The sequence below is a fragment of the Bactrocera dorsalis genome, chromosome 5 (genome assembly GCF_023373825.1).
Source record: "Bactrocera dorsalis isolate Fly_Bdor chromosome 5, ASM2337382v1, whole genome shotgun sequence".
Taxonomy (NCBI): Eukaryota; Metazoa; Arthropoda; class Insecta; order Diptera; family Tephritidae; genus Bactrocera; species Bactrocera dorsalis.
This window is the reverse complement of record NC_064307.1, coordinates 19,470,775-19,488,186: the sequence shown is the minus strand read 5'-3', so window position 1 is coordinate 19,488,186 and position 17,412 is coordinate 19,470,775. Positions and strand designations below refer to the sequence as shown.

Sequence of the window (17,412 nt, the reverse complement as noted above, 5' to 3'; positions counted from 1 at the left end):
AAGCTGGAGAGTCAAGCAAACTGGAGGATTATCCAGAAATCCCAGCAAACTTGCTACGCAGCATGAAGCGGTATCTGGACCAAGTGCACAGCTGTAAATCTCTCAATGAGTAAAATGGAACGCCACCCTGAAGTTATACAAATGTGGTCCCAGGGTGGGCGACGGTTCCTTAGAGTGAGGGTTTTTAGTGATCTGCAATTGGCACATACTGTTACTGTGACGACAGCACTGATGATGCGCAAGGCATTTTACACCCCCTCACATGCAAGAAACTATATTTTTTTATTTTAATTAATTTTATTTTATTTTAATTTATCTATCTTAATTTAATTTAATTTAATTTGGTATAATTTATTGTTATTTTATTTTATTTCGTTTAATTTTTTTATTTTATTTTATTTTATATAATTTTAATATAATTTATCTTTCTTTAATTTAAATTTAATTTACTTTTTAATTTAACTTAATTTAATTTAATTTATTTAATTTAATTTATTTAATTTATTCAATTTAATTTATTTTAATTTGGTATAATTTATTGTAATTTTATTTTATTTCGTGTATTTTTTTTATTTTTTTTTTAATTTTATTTTATTTTATATATTTTTAATTTAATTTATCTTTCTTTAATTTAAATTTAATTTAATTTAATTTGTTTTAATTTTATTTTTTTAATAATTTTTTTTTAATTTTTAAATTTTAATCAAATTTTTTTAAATTAATTTTCTTAAAAATTCTTTTACTTTATTAAAAAAGTTTCAAAATTTCCGCATGACCCATACGCACACCTACATACATGTACCATTCCACATGTATGCATTTTTGCCATTCTCGCAAGGGTGGCCTCAAGTGCCTGCACATTTTGCTCGCGCAGCTATAAAAAATATGAAAATTTTGCAATTTTCTTGTCTTGGAAACACTTATGTGCGCCAGCACATGCACACACTCACACTTGTAGAAAAATAAAAATGTACATTTGCAAACACGAAACTCGAAGGCGCATTTTTGGGGTTGCTGCCACAGCGGCTTGTCGACGCGCCGACCAACGACTCGCAAAAGCCAGCCACATTCTCGGCCAAAGCACCCCTGTTTGCACAACCAACTGAATATGAGCGAAAAAAATGCAAAAAACAAAGAAGAAGAAGAGAAGAAGTCAAAGTAACGTATGAGCACGATAAATATAGAAATGAAAGAAAAATACTTGTAAAATAAAAATGAGTATGAAACATAGATTGCACATGTCCTTACAAGAATCGCGCAAACAAAAGGATGTGCCCATTAAAGCATGCTGCCATTGCCACGCTGCCATTCAACCATTGCATCAGCGCAATTATCATGCCACCATTGCCATACCACACACTGCTCCTTCTCACCTCATTGCAAGCATTCGCGGACGCAGTCAGTGCGCGGAACGTGTGTCCACGGCGGCGGCGACGGCGGCTGGTGGAAATGGCCACCAAGGGACCACATATGCACACGCATGCTTGCTTTTGTTGCTGTTGTGATGTGTGGTGGTGGTTACATCACTTTGGCGCACACGTGATGCCAAATGTGAAATATTTTACAAACACATACACTTAAATGTGTGCTTTAGAAGTGTCCTTTATATGCATGTGTGTGTGTGTATGTCATTTGCACTGGTGAACGTCTAAGTTGCCCACTCCTTGCGTTTTTGCAGCGACTTTCAGCTAAAGTGGTTGCAAACATTTATTGTATTGCGCCGCACAAAGCAACAACAACAATAGCGCAATCTTATTTGCCCACACATACATACGCGTGTGTGTGCTTGTGCGGCGTGCTCTCACTTCCAAAGCCATTTCTCACATAATTGACTTGCAAAAATGTAAATTACGAGCGCACCCAGCCCCTAACGAGCAACCCTTTCCAGAGACTCCGCACCACACACTTAAATATATTCGCATTCTTCCATGCTGTGCAACATCATCATCATCATGTGGCAACAATAAAAATTGCAATAGAGTAATACATAATTTCCTTTTCATTTGCAGACGAACATGTGTGCCATTAAAAGAATAAAAATTGCGCAAAAGGTGAGGAGAAAGAAGAGGAACAACGCGCGCAGCAGCTGAAGCAACGCCACACCAGCGACGCCAAATGGCCAAGCAACTTTTACAAATTGCCTACGCACGCACATACAAGCACTCTCCTGGAGATATATTTATACATACACACACACATACATGCACATTAGTCCCCACAAGTGTACCGACTGTAGATTTGGGGGCAATCTACGCGCCGTTGCAACAACAGGTGCCACAAATGTGCCGCATCCACTTTCCCACTTGTTGCCACCATTTCAAACTGCAAACTGCTTAGCAATGTGCCCCCAAGTTTTGTTGGCATTTATTTATTGTCCTGCAACACATTTCATAGACACGTTCAACATTTTCGCAATTGTTATTAAAAGCTATGTATGTATGTATGTATGTATGTGTGCATCCTAGCGACGCTCTTAGTGTGTCCTGCACCTTGCTTTGTCTATTCAGCTATCCGTAGCTTCCTAGCAGATGCGTCCATGTTCTACAAGCTGATCATCTATGCTCCCCTGGAGGTTATGTATGACATTTTAAATGGATCTATGCGTATTTATGTATGTACAGGTATAGTGTTATGCGTAGTTTTAATACTCTTGCAACATGTTGCTGCAGAGTATAATAGTTTTGTTCAACTATCGACTGAAGCACCTAAAACTTATCGATGTAGAAATAATATTACATATCATCACATAAAATGCTAAACAACGTATCGTCAAAAAAAATTGAAAATCATTGTCAGATATAATAACCAATATATAACCATTTTATAACGAAAACTCAAATTTTTTTTCAATATGAGTGTATTATAACCAATAGTTAACCAATACTTAACCATTTTATAACCAATACATAACCATTTTATAACCAATATATAACCATTTCATAACCAAAACTCTAATTTTGTTTCAATATGAGTGTATTATAACCAATACATAACCATTTTATAACCAATACATCACCATTTTATAACCAATACATAACCATTTTATAACCAATACATAACCACTTTATAACCAATATATAACCATTTCATAACCAAAACTCAAATTTTGTTTCAATATTAGTGGTTTCTATTTTGCCGTTTTTCCTTCGCCTGTAAACTTATGAGAAGTATATAAATATATTTTCCCGTAGTTCCTAGGTGGAACATAGGGCCTAAACTTATGAGAAGTGATGTTACATTATTTTGCATATTAGGTGACGATATATCCATATATTGGGTAGTCAAAAAAGTTTTTTCGTATTTTTAATCAAACTTCAACTTATTTTTTTTTTATGTTTATACTAATAAATAAATAAATAAAATGAGACAATTTAGTGGAGGTAGTACTCGGCATCTCACATAAGAAGTGTGGTTCTAAATATGGAGGTAATCGATCACAATTGTAACAACCACAAAATGCCGTCATTCGGAAATCTCTACGCTCTGAGGCTTGAAAATTTTAAAATATGTGTGTGGTCATATCCAATAACAGGTTTAATGTACAACTAATAGCCTCAGGGTTAATAATTTTCCTAGACCCCATAAACCTAATAAAATATTTTCGAATTTTCGGTTAGCTTTAAATCCTACACTTGTATATCGGCCAATAAGTGAGTTATCTTAAGGAAACTCAAAGAGCTCCTTTTCTAAATGCATGTAATACATAAAATCGGGTCCTTAGATACATGGGAGCCGAATACGTGTAAGGATTTTCAAGCTTCCATAGAGAATTCTATGGATTTCTAGCAGGATTTATATCGAATGTATCAGTCAATGCGGGAGCTATCTTCCTAAAGTTTTGTGGAAATATTTCCTCGAAAATACTTGAGTAATACAATCAATATAAGCCCTACAATATCTTGAATATATGCGATATAGTGATTTCCGACTTTTCACCTGACTTTAAACCGTTACTGTCGATAAATATGTGTGATACTGCAATAGAGTTAAGTGGTCAAGTTTCTTAAAATTTATAATAAACTAATTTCCGATACTCCAGTCGATGTTATACTCATATATTTATTTAATATAGCCTCTTTAGTTGGATTTATATCGCATTAATCTCATTTCAGTGAGGTTAATTTTGGTACCAATATCCCGGATATGAAATAAAAAATAGTAATGAGACTAAGTGAGTCCCAGACATATAATATTTAGTAAGTCAGAAAATAAACAAATATGACTGAATTGAATGGATTTCAATACCAATCCATTCGTGAATCAATGAGTATTAAATTCTTTGGACTAGCATACTACTTTTGTAAATGAAGACTTTAATCCGGCTTTAATCTTTGCAAATTGCGAGAGCATAAAAGATTCGGTTCATTGCGAACTTAACTCTTCCCTACATGTTATGTATGTAAATTGCAAACAAACTAAAATTTCTGCACTTTCAATTAGCTTGAACGCATGCAACAACCCCTCAGAGCTGTACAAGAAAGCCGGATGGTTTCACATATTTTACTATTGGCTATCTATTCTTGATAAAAAATTGTTACATAAATACAGACATACGCACATTCTTGAATATCTATTCGGCCTTATCTCCACTCAAACTCCACTAATCCGCTGTCATGTCTTACAAGTTCTGCTCAGTCTATTTTGCCTTACTCGCTGTCCTGTTGTCCTTGGCATCCTTGATCTCCGTGTGTCGTCGGTCAATGACTCATGCCAGTTAGCTAAGCACTAGATTGTTACCAGCGCTAATTCATATATGAATTTGTTCAGCAGCTGCTCGAATTGTTAGTTCTACTTTTATTTTATTAGCACGTCAGTGAATCAGAAATGGAGTTTCCGGTTTGGGTTATCTTTATGAGTTGTATACAAATTTCAAAATTATATTACAAAAGCGTCTTTACTTGTGAGAAAGTGATGATCAAACTTCTCATCAGCTTTTGTGTTGATTCTTCTGAATATTATTCGGTCAATGGAATAACCTACAGCCTTTAAATCGCCCACAAACTGCTATTAGATTTAGTAGAAATGATGGTGATTTGAATACAGAACCCAAATTCAGAAAGTCACAGATGTCACACTCAGCTACGGTAGAAGCAAAGTCTAACTTTAGAAGATTATACGTAAGGCTACACAAATTAAAGTGATTTAGTCCGTACTCAGGTGTTCCTTTCCATATTTTTTCATCGAATAAAATCAAATTTCAACACACACGATCTTTGCGAGCAACGAAGTCCTTTTTCCGTGATATCAACATGTGATGCCCAACCCATAACCTCAGTAGAAGTATGAGGAGTTTATTACTTGATTTTTTTTTTGAAGGAGGACTTATCATATTCTAGGACAGGATAATATACACCAAGAGCCTACCGGATCGGATGGGCACTTTTCATAAAAATTTGTTGTCGGTAAAATTACACAAGGAATTTTGCATCAGCTTTTAGCCAAACTGGATGGTGAGTATTTAAAGGGATATCTACGTTAAAATTGGGAAAAACAAATTTATACTTTGCTAGCCTTTCAAGTAATCTTCTCGTTTTTCATCATATTTGATGAGATGGTATTCTATGAAATGTTATTTATTTTTAGTGTAACGTATACTCATAGGATTGGTTTATGAGGGTATACCAGAAAACCAAAACAATGCATTTTACAAACTCTGGAATAAAGAAAATGTTGATTCGAAGAGTAGTGTCTAAAAGGAGTTCGCTCTAGGAGATCGAATATTTTATAGGAGAATAGTATTAAAGCGTTTTACATCGTGGAAGAATAGTAACTTCACTTCTATTTATTCTCTCATTTCAAGTCCGAATTTTCTTCTTCAATTTCCGAAATTCGGAAATTTTCAAAAATTCTATTTTTTATGGCTGCCATCTCTCGTTAAAAAATTACAGCTCAAGAGCATGAAGTTTGTATCCTTCTCAAATAACAAAAACACTCCTTATTTTATAAAATTCTCGTTACCTGCTCCAAATTTTACTCTTTTTACGAGATTTTTATGTTTTATATGCTATAATTATGCACTGAGCGACCTCCAGCGTTAAATAGTCAAACACTATGAGCAGCTTCTTATGCTCGACTCAATCATATAAACTGTACTCACTCAATATTGCATGCTGTAACTGTTCCCTGCTCAAATGGCGAAAACATCGCCGCTGCAACCCCAGTCACTTCTCCTCAAAGAGGAGGAGCTGTTAAGCAGCCGAAAAACACTCAAAGCTGCACAACGAGCAGGAGGCATTGCTTTTAAGCTGACTGCAGCAATTAAATTGAAGCAGAATTTCTCCTTTACTCCGCTGCGCTGCAGTGAAGGGGAAGCGAGATAAATTTGATTTTGTTTTGTTTTAGTCCTGCTGACGCTTTTTATTGGCTGCTTATTGGGATGAGTTTCGCTGATCGCGAAAAAAAGCTTAAATGGTTTTTTGGTTAGGTGTGGGTGTGTGTATGTATGTATATATGGATGTATGTGTATATTTATATATCACAAAATTTTGCATTGACGGTTAGTGGGCTTGTTCTGCGGCTTATGCGCTAGTGCTTACGTATGTACATATGTTTGTAAGTATATACATATACATATGGCAGTAAATATATTCACATATGTTCCTCTGCTCTGCCCACAATACCGCAACTCGTTGTTGCCTTACGAGTCAAACTAATTACCTTTGCTTATAATGGCCTTCTAAATGCGATTGTCATGCAACAATTTGTACGAGGCAAATAGAAAAATTAAATAACGTTGGAAATTATTGCACTGCAAGGCAATGTTAATATTTGCATAAATACGTAATGCCATACGATTTGCTCATGTGCATTGATATGTATATAGATACACACATACATATGTATGTACATATTTTTTAAACCGATATACATATGTATGTATATCTTCTAAAGCTGTTGCGTCAAAAGAGCATAATTTATAGGAAGCATGTAGAAGATTTCTGAAAGAATAGCAGGAATAGATTTTTTGGCTTTAATTCGATCTATTTATTGCTTAAGGAGCTCAGCTACTGTAAAATTAGAAAAAAAAAAAAATAATTTTTTGCATATTTCAGTAATGAACCTTTAAAATGTTGCTATGAATATTAATTTAAAATTTAATTTCCTTATTATGATCCTCATTGTGCTTGTAGCAGTTTCAATTTGCCGGCTTAGATATTCCGCAATTCACGATCGTCTTATATTTGGTCTGCATTTTTATTATTTTCCTTTTCACATATAACCATGAAGGATCGTCTTATACTTTTTTTTTATGAAAAAGTGACTTCTAAATGTATAAACACCTTAATAGTATAGAGCGAGGTGGACAAGGACACAGGGGTAAGTAACTATACGCTTGCATCCAAACTCGATAATCGAGGGAAAGTTAGTGTCTTTTCAGCTTAATAGCCACTGCAGTGTATTCCAAGCGGAGAGCAAATAAATTAAATAAAGCTTTCTTGCTCCGACAAAGAGCATACTTTCAACAAGACAGCTAAGCAGCTTTGAAATCACTAAAGTCGATTAAAGTTTCACCGAAGATAGTAAAATAATGCATTGATATCTTAATGGATCTAACATCCTATTTCACGTTGTACCTACAGTGGGTTCTAGGACACAGTGATATTCCTGTCAACTGTGAAGCAGATGAAGTAGGCGTAGCAGCCATCATCATCATCATATAATTAGACTCCGAAAGGGAGTATATATGCCTCTTGCAACTAATATCTATGTAGATTGTATCGCATATTCGTATGTAGTTTGATCGCCATATGTCAATTTTATATAATGGGTCAATGGACTCATGACGCGTTCCTCATTTTCGCAAACAGAAAAACGTCACGGAAGCCAAATCTGGCTGTGAGATGACTATCGTTTCGCAATCAGTCAAAATCATGTTAGAAGGTGTCAGTGCATTCAGGTCGTTTGAGGCGAGTCTTGCACTCAGACAATGTTGTGAGTCGCTCCTTGAAATATATGCAATCTCTCTGATACCAACACTATGATTTTGAAGCACTTTCTTAAACATTATCGGTATTATCATCATTAACAGAAATGGATAGACGATTGACAAGTTTTCAAAGTTATTGCAATCTGGAAAAACATATTTATCGATTCAGTTTGCGCATACAATTTAAATGGACCAGTACGGGTCACATTTGGCATTGAGTGAATACTTGAATGACCAGGACTCTTACCAACATCTCTTCTAATTTTTCTGAAACTTTAAAGTTTAATTTTTAATAAAACCCCAATAAATGGTTTATAACTGTTAATTTTACCTACGGTTACTTCGAAATAATTTATAGACTACTGTTTAGTGGGGTCTTTTTTGCATTTCCTGAGCAAGTTTACCATAGTAATGTATGTATATGTTTTTAGTACCATCAGAGAGAAGAGACATAGGCTTGCCGACTTTTAAGACTTTTTTAATATAAAATTTGTTTAAAGAGTTTGTTATTTGTTCTTCAAATTTTTTTTTATTGAAAATAAGGTTTTTTTTCGACATTTGGTCAATATAAAGAGAAACAATAAATATTATTAAAAAACAAAGCAGTGTATTTGCTACATAAGAAATTAAGTTCACACCAATTTTCGTGAAATAAACAAATTTTTTATATAAAATAAATATAATAAACCCAAAAACTTGGTTATGTGATTTTTTCACATAAATTTTGAGGTTACTGAAAAAGGCCGTATGCAAAAGTTAGAGATATTTTCATTACCTACAAGATTGCCATATAACTTTTTTCTATAGGACGAGTCGTTTTGACGGAAATCGAGTTAAATCATTTTTAACCTCTAAAAATTCAGCCACCCTCCATTTCCCGACCTCAGATCGCCCGTATATTATTTTATTGCTTCTTATTTCATCCTAGTATAATTTATTTTTTTGTTTTCAAAAATTATCTACCCTAATCTATTAGTTCAGTCAAAGCAGACCAAAAACGACCAAAACTCTGTGCGAAATATTTTTTTTTTTTTGTAAAGACGCCATTTTGGCAATATTTTATTTGATTTCGACCGAAGGCTATTTTTTGGTCAATATCTTCTAGTAGAAAACTATTTTTAAATTTCATTCACAGTAAAGGTCGAAATCACAGCGGCAGTAAAAGATCTGCTTTTTAGCGCCGCCGCCGGAGGTCACATGCAATTCGAAAAATATTTAATTTTTTTCTCCAAAAATGTTGCTATTAGGTCTTAGGTATAGTCTCATAAGGTTTCAAGTTCTAACGAAAAAGCAGAAGAGATGACCTACTCGACGAAAATCAGGAACACAATTCCCCTAAGCTGCTCTTCAGCTTCTAAAGAGTTGTTTGAAACAATGGATCTTGGTAGTATCATAGACCATGCCACAAATTTTCCTTGGAATGTGTTGATGATGGACGAACCAAACAGCTGCTACTTCTAGGCAAAAGCGAACTGAGTAACATTATTGGGGTCATCACAGCGCGTCTAACCTTAAGTTCTTACCTTGAGAAAATTGGAAAAGTGGATTCGGCGGCATGCAGAGTTGACGTGGGGCATGATGAGACGCTGGAACATTATCTCAGCGAATGCCCAGTCTTCAACCATTAAGTTATTAATTAAGGTAGAATTTGATTCCCACCCACTACAGTCCTAATAATGACATAAGTGCGGCCAGATATTAGAGAGATGGAAAGAGAACTCGACATCTATTGTGAGTCCATTCGAATGATTTTGGTGGATATTTTGTGTATGAAGGCGTTCTTATTCTACTCGTCATGATAAAGCTGATTTTTTTTTCAAAAAGAGTACCGAAAACAGATCCCACATTCATGGAGAGCATCATAATGCCGATGAGACATGTGTTTAAGAGTTTGACATGCGAACAAGTCAACAAAGATCGGAAGGTAGGAAAAGCAAACCGAAGCCAAAAAGTGCTTATGAAAAGTGTTTCGAGGACTGATCTAGATCAGGTGGCGGTTGCTTTGAAGGCGACATAATAAATATTGATGAATATTTAAATATTTTGCGTTTTATTTACAATTTATTTGTTGTCAAAATGTATTTCCAGTCTTTGAGACTGGATTAACTGTAGAAATGGTACAGAATACCACCCGAAATCTCGTTTTGACCTTTCAGGGTCAATAAATATCCTAGTTTTGGATATACATATCTATTTTAGACCTTATTGGTAAATGATCTTATTTCTATTCAAATTTGTTAATTTTGGTTTACTTTTGTGTTTTAATAGTTATAACTTAGCACTAAATGCAAATAAAAACAAAATGTGACTAACAAATCTCACTCTCCCATTCTCTTATACACCTACACACCTAAACTCCCACCACATTCGCTATAAATTTCTTATATTTTTATGAAAATGTTCACTCATCGCTTCGAATAATTTGCGCTAATGAGCTCATTAAATGGAAATTGTGAAAATTAGTTTCTCTACTTAGTGCGCTATTCATTAGTCCACTTCAGGTACCCTCGCAGCACTACCACCACCAACTACCGACGAAAATGAAATTTACTATGCACACAAGTACACGACCGAGATCGTCAAGAAAATCAGGAAAATCCAAGTGTGGTAATTGAAAATGTAAAATCTGAATATATTCTACTTCAAATTGAATTCTTTTGTTCATATCTTCAGCCGCACACACACACATACATACATACAACCAACGCCACCACCTGTCCACTTGTCAAGTGGCCATGGCCCACACCCAAACCCCAGCCTGGCGTAACGGCCAACAGCAGTCGAACGCCTGATCAGCCAACCGAATCGAACTAACAACGAAACGAACCATTAGAAATGCCAACAATAGCGAAAGTTTAATGCCACTGGCACGACCGGATGTCAGGAAAGCGACGACGACGGCGAGGACATCGCCAGCGCCGAGAAGCTAAAATATCTACTGCGAGCATTTCGTGTGCCATAGCAAACGGCAAATGGGAAATGAGTATGAAAAGTTGATCAAAAACAAAAAAAACATAGAAAAAGTTCAATTTTCAAATTAAAAACGTAAATGAGCAAAAAATGTTAAATTGAAACGAAAATTACCTATTCTGATGCGAATTCGCCACAGTCGCGACATTTAGTGTCAGCGTAACACCCCAACCGACCGCCAGCAGCTCGAGCCGTTCCAGCGCGCTCAGTACCTATTTGGTAAGACGAAGTCTGTATGCTTCAGGCCGTCAGGCTTTATTAGGCATTTTCTGCTCAATTTGTGCCAGCGGCAGGATAACAAGAGAAATTATTTTTCCTTCATTTATTATAAGAAAACATTCCCGATATGAAAATGGCCAGCAGGCCACAAGTTGAATGTTAACTATGAAGACATGAAGGAATGACGCGAGCGACGGTGAAGATTGCGCGCAGCTGAGAGAAAGCCAGTGAATGGCTGCATGACTGGGCTTAAGTAACAGGTTATTAATGTAGCGCGAAGGCGCGCGTAAAGGGATCAGAGGTGCTCGTAAAACTATTATGTGAGAAGATATGTATATGATTTTTGATTTTTAATAAAATATTTAGTGGAGCTCACTGAAGTCGTAAAGTTACTGGTTCATTAGAGTAAACGCGTATTTTAAGCCCAAGTGATGTATGAATGAATATTAAATTTCAACAAATATGTATGTTACTACAGTAGGAACTCGATTAACCGGACTAATTGTTGTCGATATGCATTCGGATAATCGAAAATCCGGATAATCGAATGTATGAAGAAAAACAAATAGATATTCATATCCTGCAACGAAAATCAATGTTTATTAAGAAATGAACACTTACTTATGTATGTATGTACATATTTTCTTAGATTACACTACATACGTAATACTAAACTGCAGCATTAATCATGAAATACAATAAAATATTTAGGTACGTATGTACGAATAATTTGTCTACAATATGTATTTGGGAATTTGCATTTGGTAATCATGAAATAAGTAGGTAGGTAATAAGTTTAATTTGGTTTAAAATGGTAATTGTCATTTAACGTAAGCAACTTTTTCTCTTCATTGCTGCTATATCACGAATTCGTTTCAGTTGTAGTAGACTCACAGTATTACTCTAGGGGTATTCTCTCGCTCTTGCAAACCCCTTGCACGGTGCAAGAATTGCATATATTTCCTCTCGGTGCACTGGCACAACAACAAACACACGCAGAAAAACGCGCGGGGCAGCGGCAGCGACCCCACACTGCGCGAGCGGAATATGCAAGTTCCGACACGTTCATGATTCCATAATTTCTACGTAGGTACATATAAATTGGTCGCGATTGGTAGTCCGGATAATCGCGAATCCGTATAACTGAGGGCCGGATAAACGAGTTTCTACTGTATGAGCGAAAAATAGTAAAATTTTGTCCTTGATTTTAAAATTCCTAATTTCTTCTCCAAAATCTATGACATCCCTTCAAAGTAATACCTCTTGGCCACAATACACCTGTGTCAATGTTTTTCCAATCCTCGAAACAGTCGTTAAAGTCAATAAATGGCAAGAGCTATAGAAAAAATGTACATGACAAATTTGTAGAAAATTTTATTTGCTATAAAAAAGGTTCGAAGTCAAAATCGCTATCATTAATACTTCTCGAAATATTCGGCTTTTTAAGTAAGGCTGTATGCAATTTTCATAGATTTTTAATACATACCATCTATAAAAATTCTATAAAGCTTTAATTAAAAAGCTGAATATCTCGAGAAGTATTAATGATAGCGATTTTGATCTCGGAATTTATAGCAAAAAAATTTCCTACAAATTTTGCATGTACATTTTTTCTATAGCTCCTGTCATTTACGAGATATATACAAAAAAAATGTGAAATTCTTGATAAAATCGGGTTTAGAGCCCCGTACTACCTCGCCGATGTGAGTTACGACTTTGTTGCTTTGGGCACTGTCGTAGAATGAACAATTCTGAGAAATATGCGTCTAAAGTCAAATCGATGCCATGAAATACCTCTGATCTGTAGGAATTTAAAGATAAAAACTCACGATTGTAGTGTATTTTCTATGGAAAATTTTTACAGGCCTTGATCCAGTTCTTAATGTTAATATTAAGGGCTAAAATTTTCAGGGAATTTTTTTAAGGTATTTCCAAGGAAATTTAGTGACGGGACTGAAAAAGATTAATAGTTAAAAAAAAAAAACAAAAAAACACCCAAAAATTGCTTGGATTTCGATCCCCAGGTTGATGTTTTCCACCATAAAATGTGTACCTGACTTTGATTCTTGTAAGTTGCAAGAGTATAATATGTTCGGTTTTACCAGAACTTAGCCCTTCCTTACTGGTTTTCGTTACTTTTTACTCTCGTTGTTGACATTATTTATATGCTAACAATTAAGAAGAAATGGGGTGCTGTCATTGATAATAAGCAAATAAGAGCATTTCATCTGTTTCGCTAAAATTCTAATAAAAACAAGTGACTAATGAACTATCTTTCCATGCATATGGATAAATAATATATTAAAATGTTGCTTAGCACTGCTAAGAATTTTATATGAGTATCGAGAAATTGGTCTATAGACTAATTTTCTTTGTAAATTTCGCACGAAATATCGAGTCAACTGAAAATCTGAGCTAGAACACAACGCCTAGAAACGCCGATTTCGATTAACCTCACAGGTGTATATAGATGGGTATACCTATAAAAACAATAACGCACATGGGAAGGCATTCAGTTGTACCAGTGACTTACTATGTGTCAATTCAGTCGACTTTTAGTTTTGCAATTAATATTATATTTTGCAATTGGCCATATTTATGGGTCCCCGCAAATTTTTGGCGGGTGTCCGGTGACACAAAAAAAATATCCATATTATGTGCGTCTGCACTATTATGAAAAGTTCGATTGCGGCGGTTCGTTGGTGCGGAATAATGCTGTACTCACGGCTGCCCACTGTGTCAAGGGCAAAAATGTGGAGAAGCTGAGCGTACACACGGACACTATTAATTTGGGCGACCCTGGAGTGGTGAGAACGATCAGGACCACGCTGGTTCCAAACGAATACAATGCGGGGACACTAAATTATGATGTAGCGGTGTTGATACTCTCCTCTGCCATACCGCGTGCATCCGTGATACGATTGGCAAGGAGCGCCGTGCCTGTCGGTACGAGTTGCCTGGTTATGGGTCATGGCAGAACCAAAGAAAACGGCGCCTTCTCAAAACAATTGCAAGAGATCCATGTACCTGTCATGAGTCGGAAAGTTTGTCAGCGCATATATGGTAACTACGTTATTACACAATTTATGATGTGCGCTGCGAAAAACGCACTCTGTAATGGTGATTCTGGCGGTCCGATGATATGCAACGGTATACAGGCGGGCATTGTTTCGTGGGGTAAGGGTTGTGGGTTTCCGGACGTTTACACAGATATAAGCAAGGTGTATCCTTTCATTGAAAGGGCACTTAATTTGAATGCGTAAGCAGGAAGCGAAGCAGAATTGTATATTTTTGCAATAAGTACTGTTATCTGCTATTAATGCTATTACGATTAAAAATATTGCAATTATTTAAATATAGTAATTATTAATACTATACAATCATCAATATACTATATGTACATATATATGTATTATAAATGGTTTAGTATGCCGGAAATAAAGCACAGGTAAGCCTTGACTTCTAACAAAGGAAATGGGATTTTCAAAACTGTCGGCTTTTTGGAGCTATTGTTAATTTACATTTTGGCCTACAAGAAACTGATTAGAAAGATATCAATTTATTGGGATTACTTTAGCCAATACCTTAGTCAATATATATGAATATTGTCAATATTATTATTTATTGAGCATAATGAGGTTCTTGTCCAGTGAGTTTAAAATTACGATATCACAGTCGCAGGACTGTTTCATTAAGGCTAAGTAAATGGAAACTATTTGGAAAACAACAGCTGGGAAATTTTGCCTCAATCGTCCTATAGCCCAAACGTTGCCCCTTCTGACTATTTGTGTGGTACGGCCTCTTTGGACGGTTCACATCCGAACAGGGTATCAAGGGCTCCAATAGCGAAGACAAAGTGCTCATTTTCTTTGCGAGGTACGATTATGACTAAAAGTATTGTATGAAATGGTTTCTTCTCGGGAGCGCAGGAAGTTAATTGCCTAGAAGTTCATTTTGTAAAAAAATATTCTATAATTTTGTTCTAACGGCAGTTGATACTGAGATCGCATTTGAGAGTGTAAAAACTAAATAAATGGATGTGTCATGTGTGTTATATATGTGTACAGTTGCGATCAAAATCTCCGTAGAGTGCAACCGTAAAAACGGAACTGCTAAAAAGTATGCGATATCGCCATTATAAAAAAATATATATTTCATACCATAAAAGCCCGAACAGTAAGTAAAACAATTACAAAAAAAAAAAAATAATTTCAATGAATTATTATAGCCTCCCACAGCTGGGTGGTTGATATCGGCTTACATATGGCTGTTGCCGCCTTGACATCAGTCCACAAATTTTTGACAGTATTGATATTTGGGGCCTTAAGCGGCCATTCAACGCGGTTGTGACCTTTAAATTTCATTCCTCAAACCACCTTTTAGTAACTTGATTTGTGTGCTTGGGATCGTTGCTGTGCTGGAACATCCAAACAAGCGGCATTTCTTCACTTGCATATGACACATGGTTTTCAGGAGTATTTCGACATACGAATCAACAGTCATGTTTTCCTTAATTCAATGAATCGGTCCTATACCTTGCCAAGAAAGGCATGCCTAAACCATGATACTCGCATTTCCATGTTTTACCGATTTTGTTGTATACTAAACTTGGGCTGCTATACGTTATTGGGTGGACGTCTTGCATATTGACGCGATTCCTTTCCACCATACCGACATTTTCAATCAAAAGTGAACTATTGCTACCGGAGTCTAAATATTCAGTACCTAGGGGATTGAAAACAGTTCAATTGGATTCGATTTAATTTTGGGTTATAAGGTGTCACACACTAAAGACATTATTCGTGCAAAATTTTATCTCGTTATATTGATTGCTTCTTGATTTGTCTACTGGAAACTGAACGAATCAAGTGGAATTTAAAATTTAGCTACATATATGGGAAGTAGGCATGGTTGTTGTCCGATTTTATAAATTTCTAAATTTAGTCAAAATCCGTTGATCGGGTCCAGCGATATGGGATTTCACTATAAAGGGAGCGGTGCCACACCCATCATCCAATTTTCGCTCCAGCTCCCATAAAGCTCGCTCATACCATCTTGGTGGTAAAATTTAATGTCTCTGGCCTTTTCATTTGGTATTTAAGATGTGGCAACGCTCGTTTTCCGCATACAGTAGATATCGGTTATATGACGAAACGCTTTTATTCTACTTTTGGTTATATACAAAATTTTCATATTTCAACGCCATATACACGGTTTTATTATATGATATTGGTTGTTTGAATACAAATCGTTTATAGGCAAATATCGCGTTTATGCAAAAAAAATTTCAGCAAAATTAAATCGTTACCACAAATTTTAAACTGTTTTGAGCAAATTTCCCAACACTGAAACACTGAATTAATTCTATTGATTTATCGACTGTCAAACATATGATTTTGTAATACACCTGCTACAATGTCGTTTCGTGCCACAACAGCCAAATACAAAATTGCAGTTTTAAATTAACTAAACTACCAAAGATCAAAAAATCATTGCGGCTATGTAAAAGTAAGTATTAGCACTATATCGCATATTAAAATCAATGAGAGCAAGATCCGCGCAATAACAAATAGCAATACGAAACAGGAACGCTGTTGTGCTGGCTTACCCAAATTCGTTCTCAAAATGGAATTGTTAGCGGACCTGTATTGCTTCCTAAAGCACATGAATTTGCTTTTAAATTAAATGAAGATTATGTGCCAGACCGTAGTTGGTCGCAGAGTTGGTGCCAAGGCGAAATGCTGAAGCAGCTGGCGAAAATAATGCAACAAGTCCAGAAGCCTTCGTCTCTAACCGTTTGCCTCATATTCTGGACAAATTTTCTCCCGATTGCATATTTAATGCCGATGAAAATGGAAGCTGCAAAGGCAAGTATGGGAATCCATAGGGATTCATAACTCAAAAGCATCGTCTCACATTTCTGTTTCTATGCAATGCAACCGTCAGATACAAATGTACATATCGAACAATATTATTGGATTTTTTTGTCACCAAATACAACTGCCCTTATACAGCCGCTTCATCAAAGTATCTTATTTAAAAATGCAATATCGCCAAATCTTTATTAAAAAAAAACAAATTTGTGCGTTGGAGAAGGGCCTATCTACGATATAATTGAATTCCTGGAATCACTCACTATTTTGGAGGGTATCAATAATGCAAATCGTACTTGGAACTTTGTTAAGCAGCAAACAATTAGTAATTGTCTCTAAAAGGTAAATTTCACTTTCAAGATCGTACAGGTTAAAAGTAAAATTGTTCATTTCAGGCAGGCATTGACAACATTTAAGTTACAG

The 17,412-nt window shown here is 35.6% G+C and overlaps 1 protein-coding gene across 1 annotated transcript; it reads left to right on the top strand.

Moving 5' to 3' along the window:
* The first annotated feature begins 13,497 nt into the window (after positions 1-13,497).
* Positions 13,498-14,436, top strand: LOC105230157 (serine protease 1-like). Its single transcript, XM_011210805.3, has one exon. The coding sequence runs from the start codon at positions 13,651-13,653 to the stop codon at positions 14,377-14,379; it is 729 nt and encodes a 242-aa protein (XP_011209107.2). The 5' UTR covers positions 13,498-13,650; the 3' UTR covers positions 14,380-14,436.
* Positions 14,437-17,412: the final 2,976 nt, after the last annotated feature.

What these genes read in the sequence shown, in the direction of transcription:
- LOC105230157 (XM_011210805.3), top strand. Translation starts at nt 13,651, where the DNA reads ATGTGTCAATTCAGTCGACTTTTAGTTTTGCAATTAATATTATATTTT.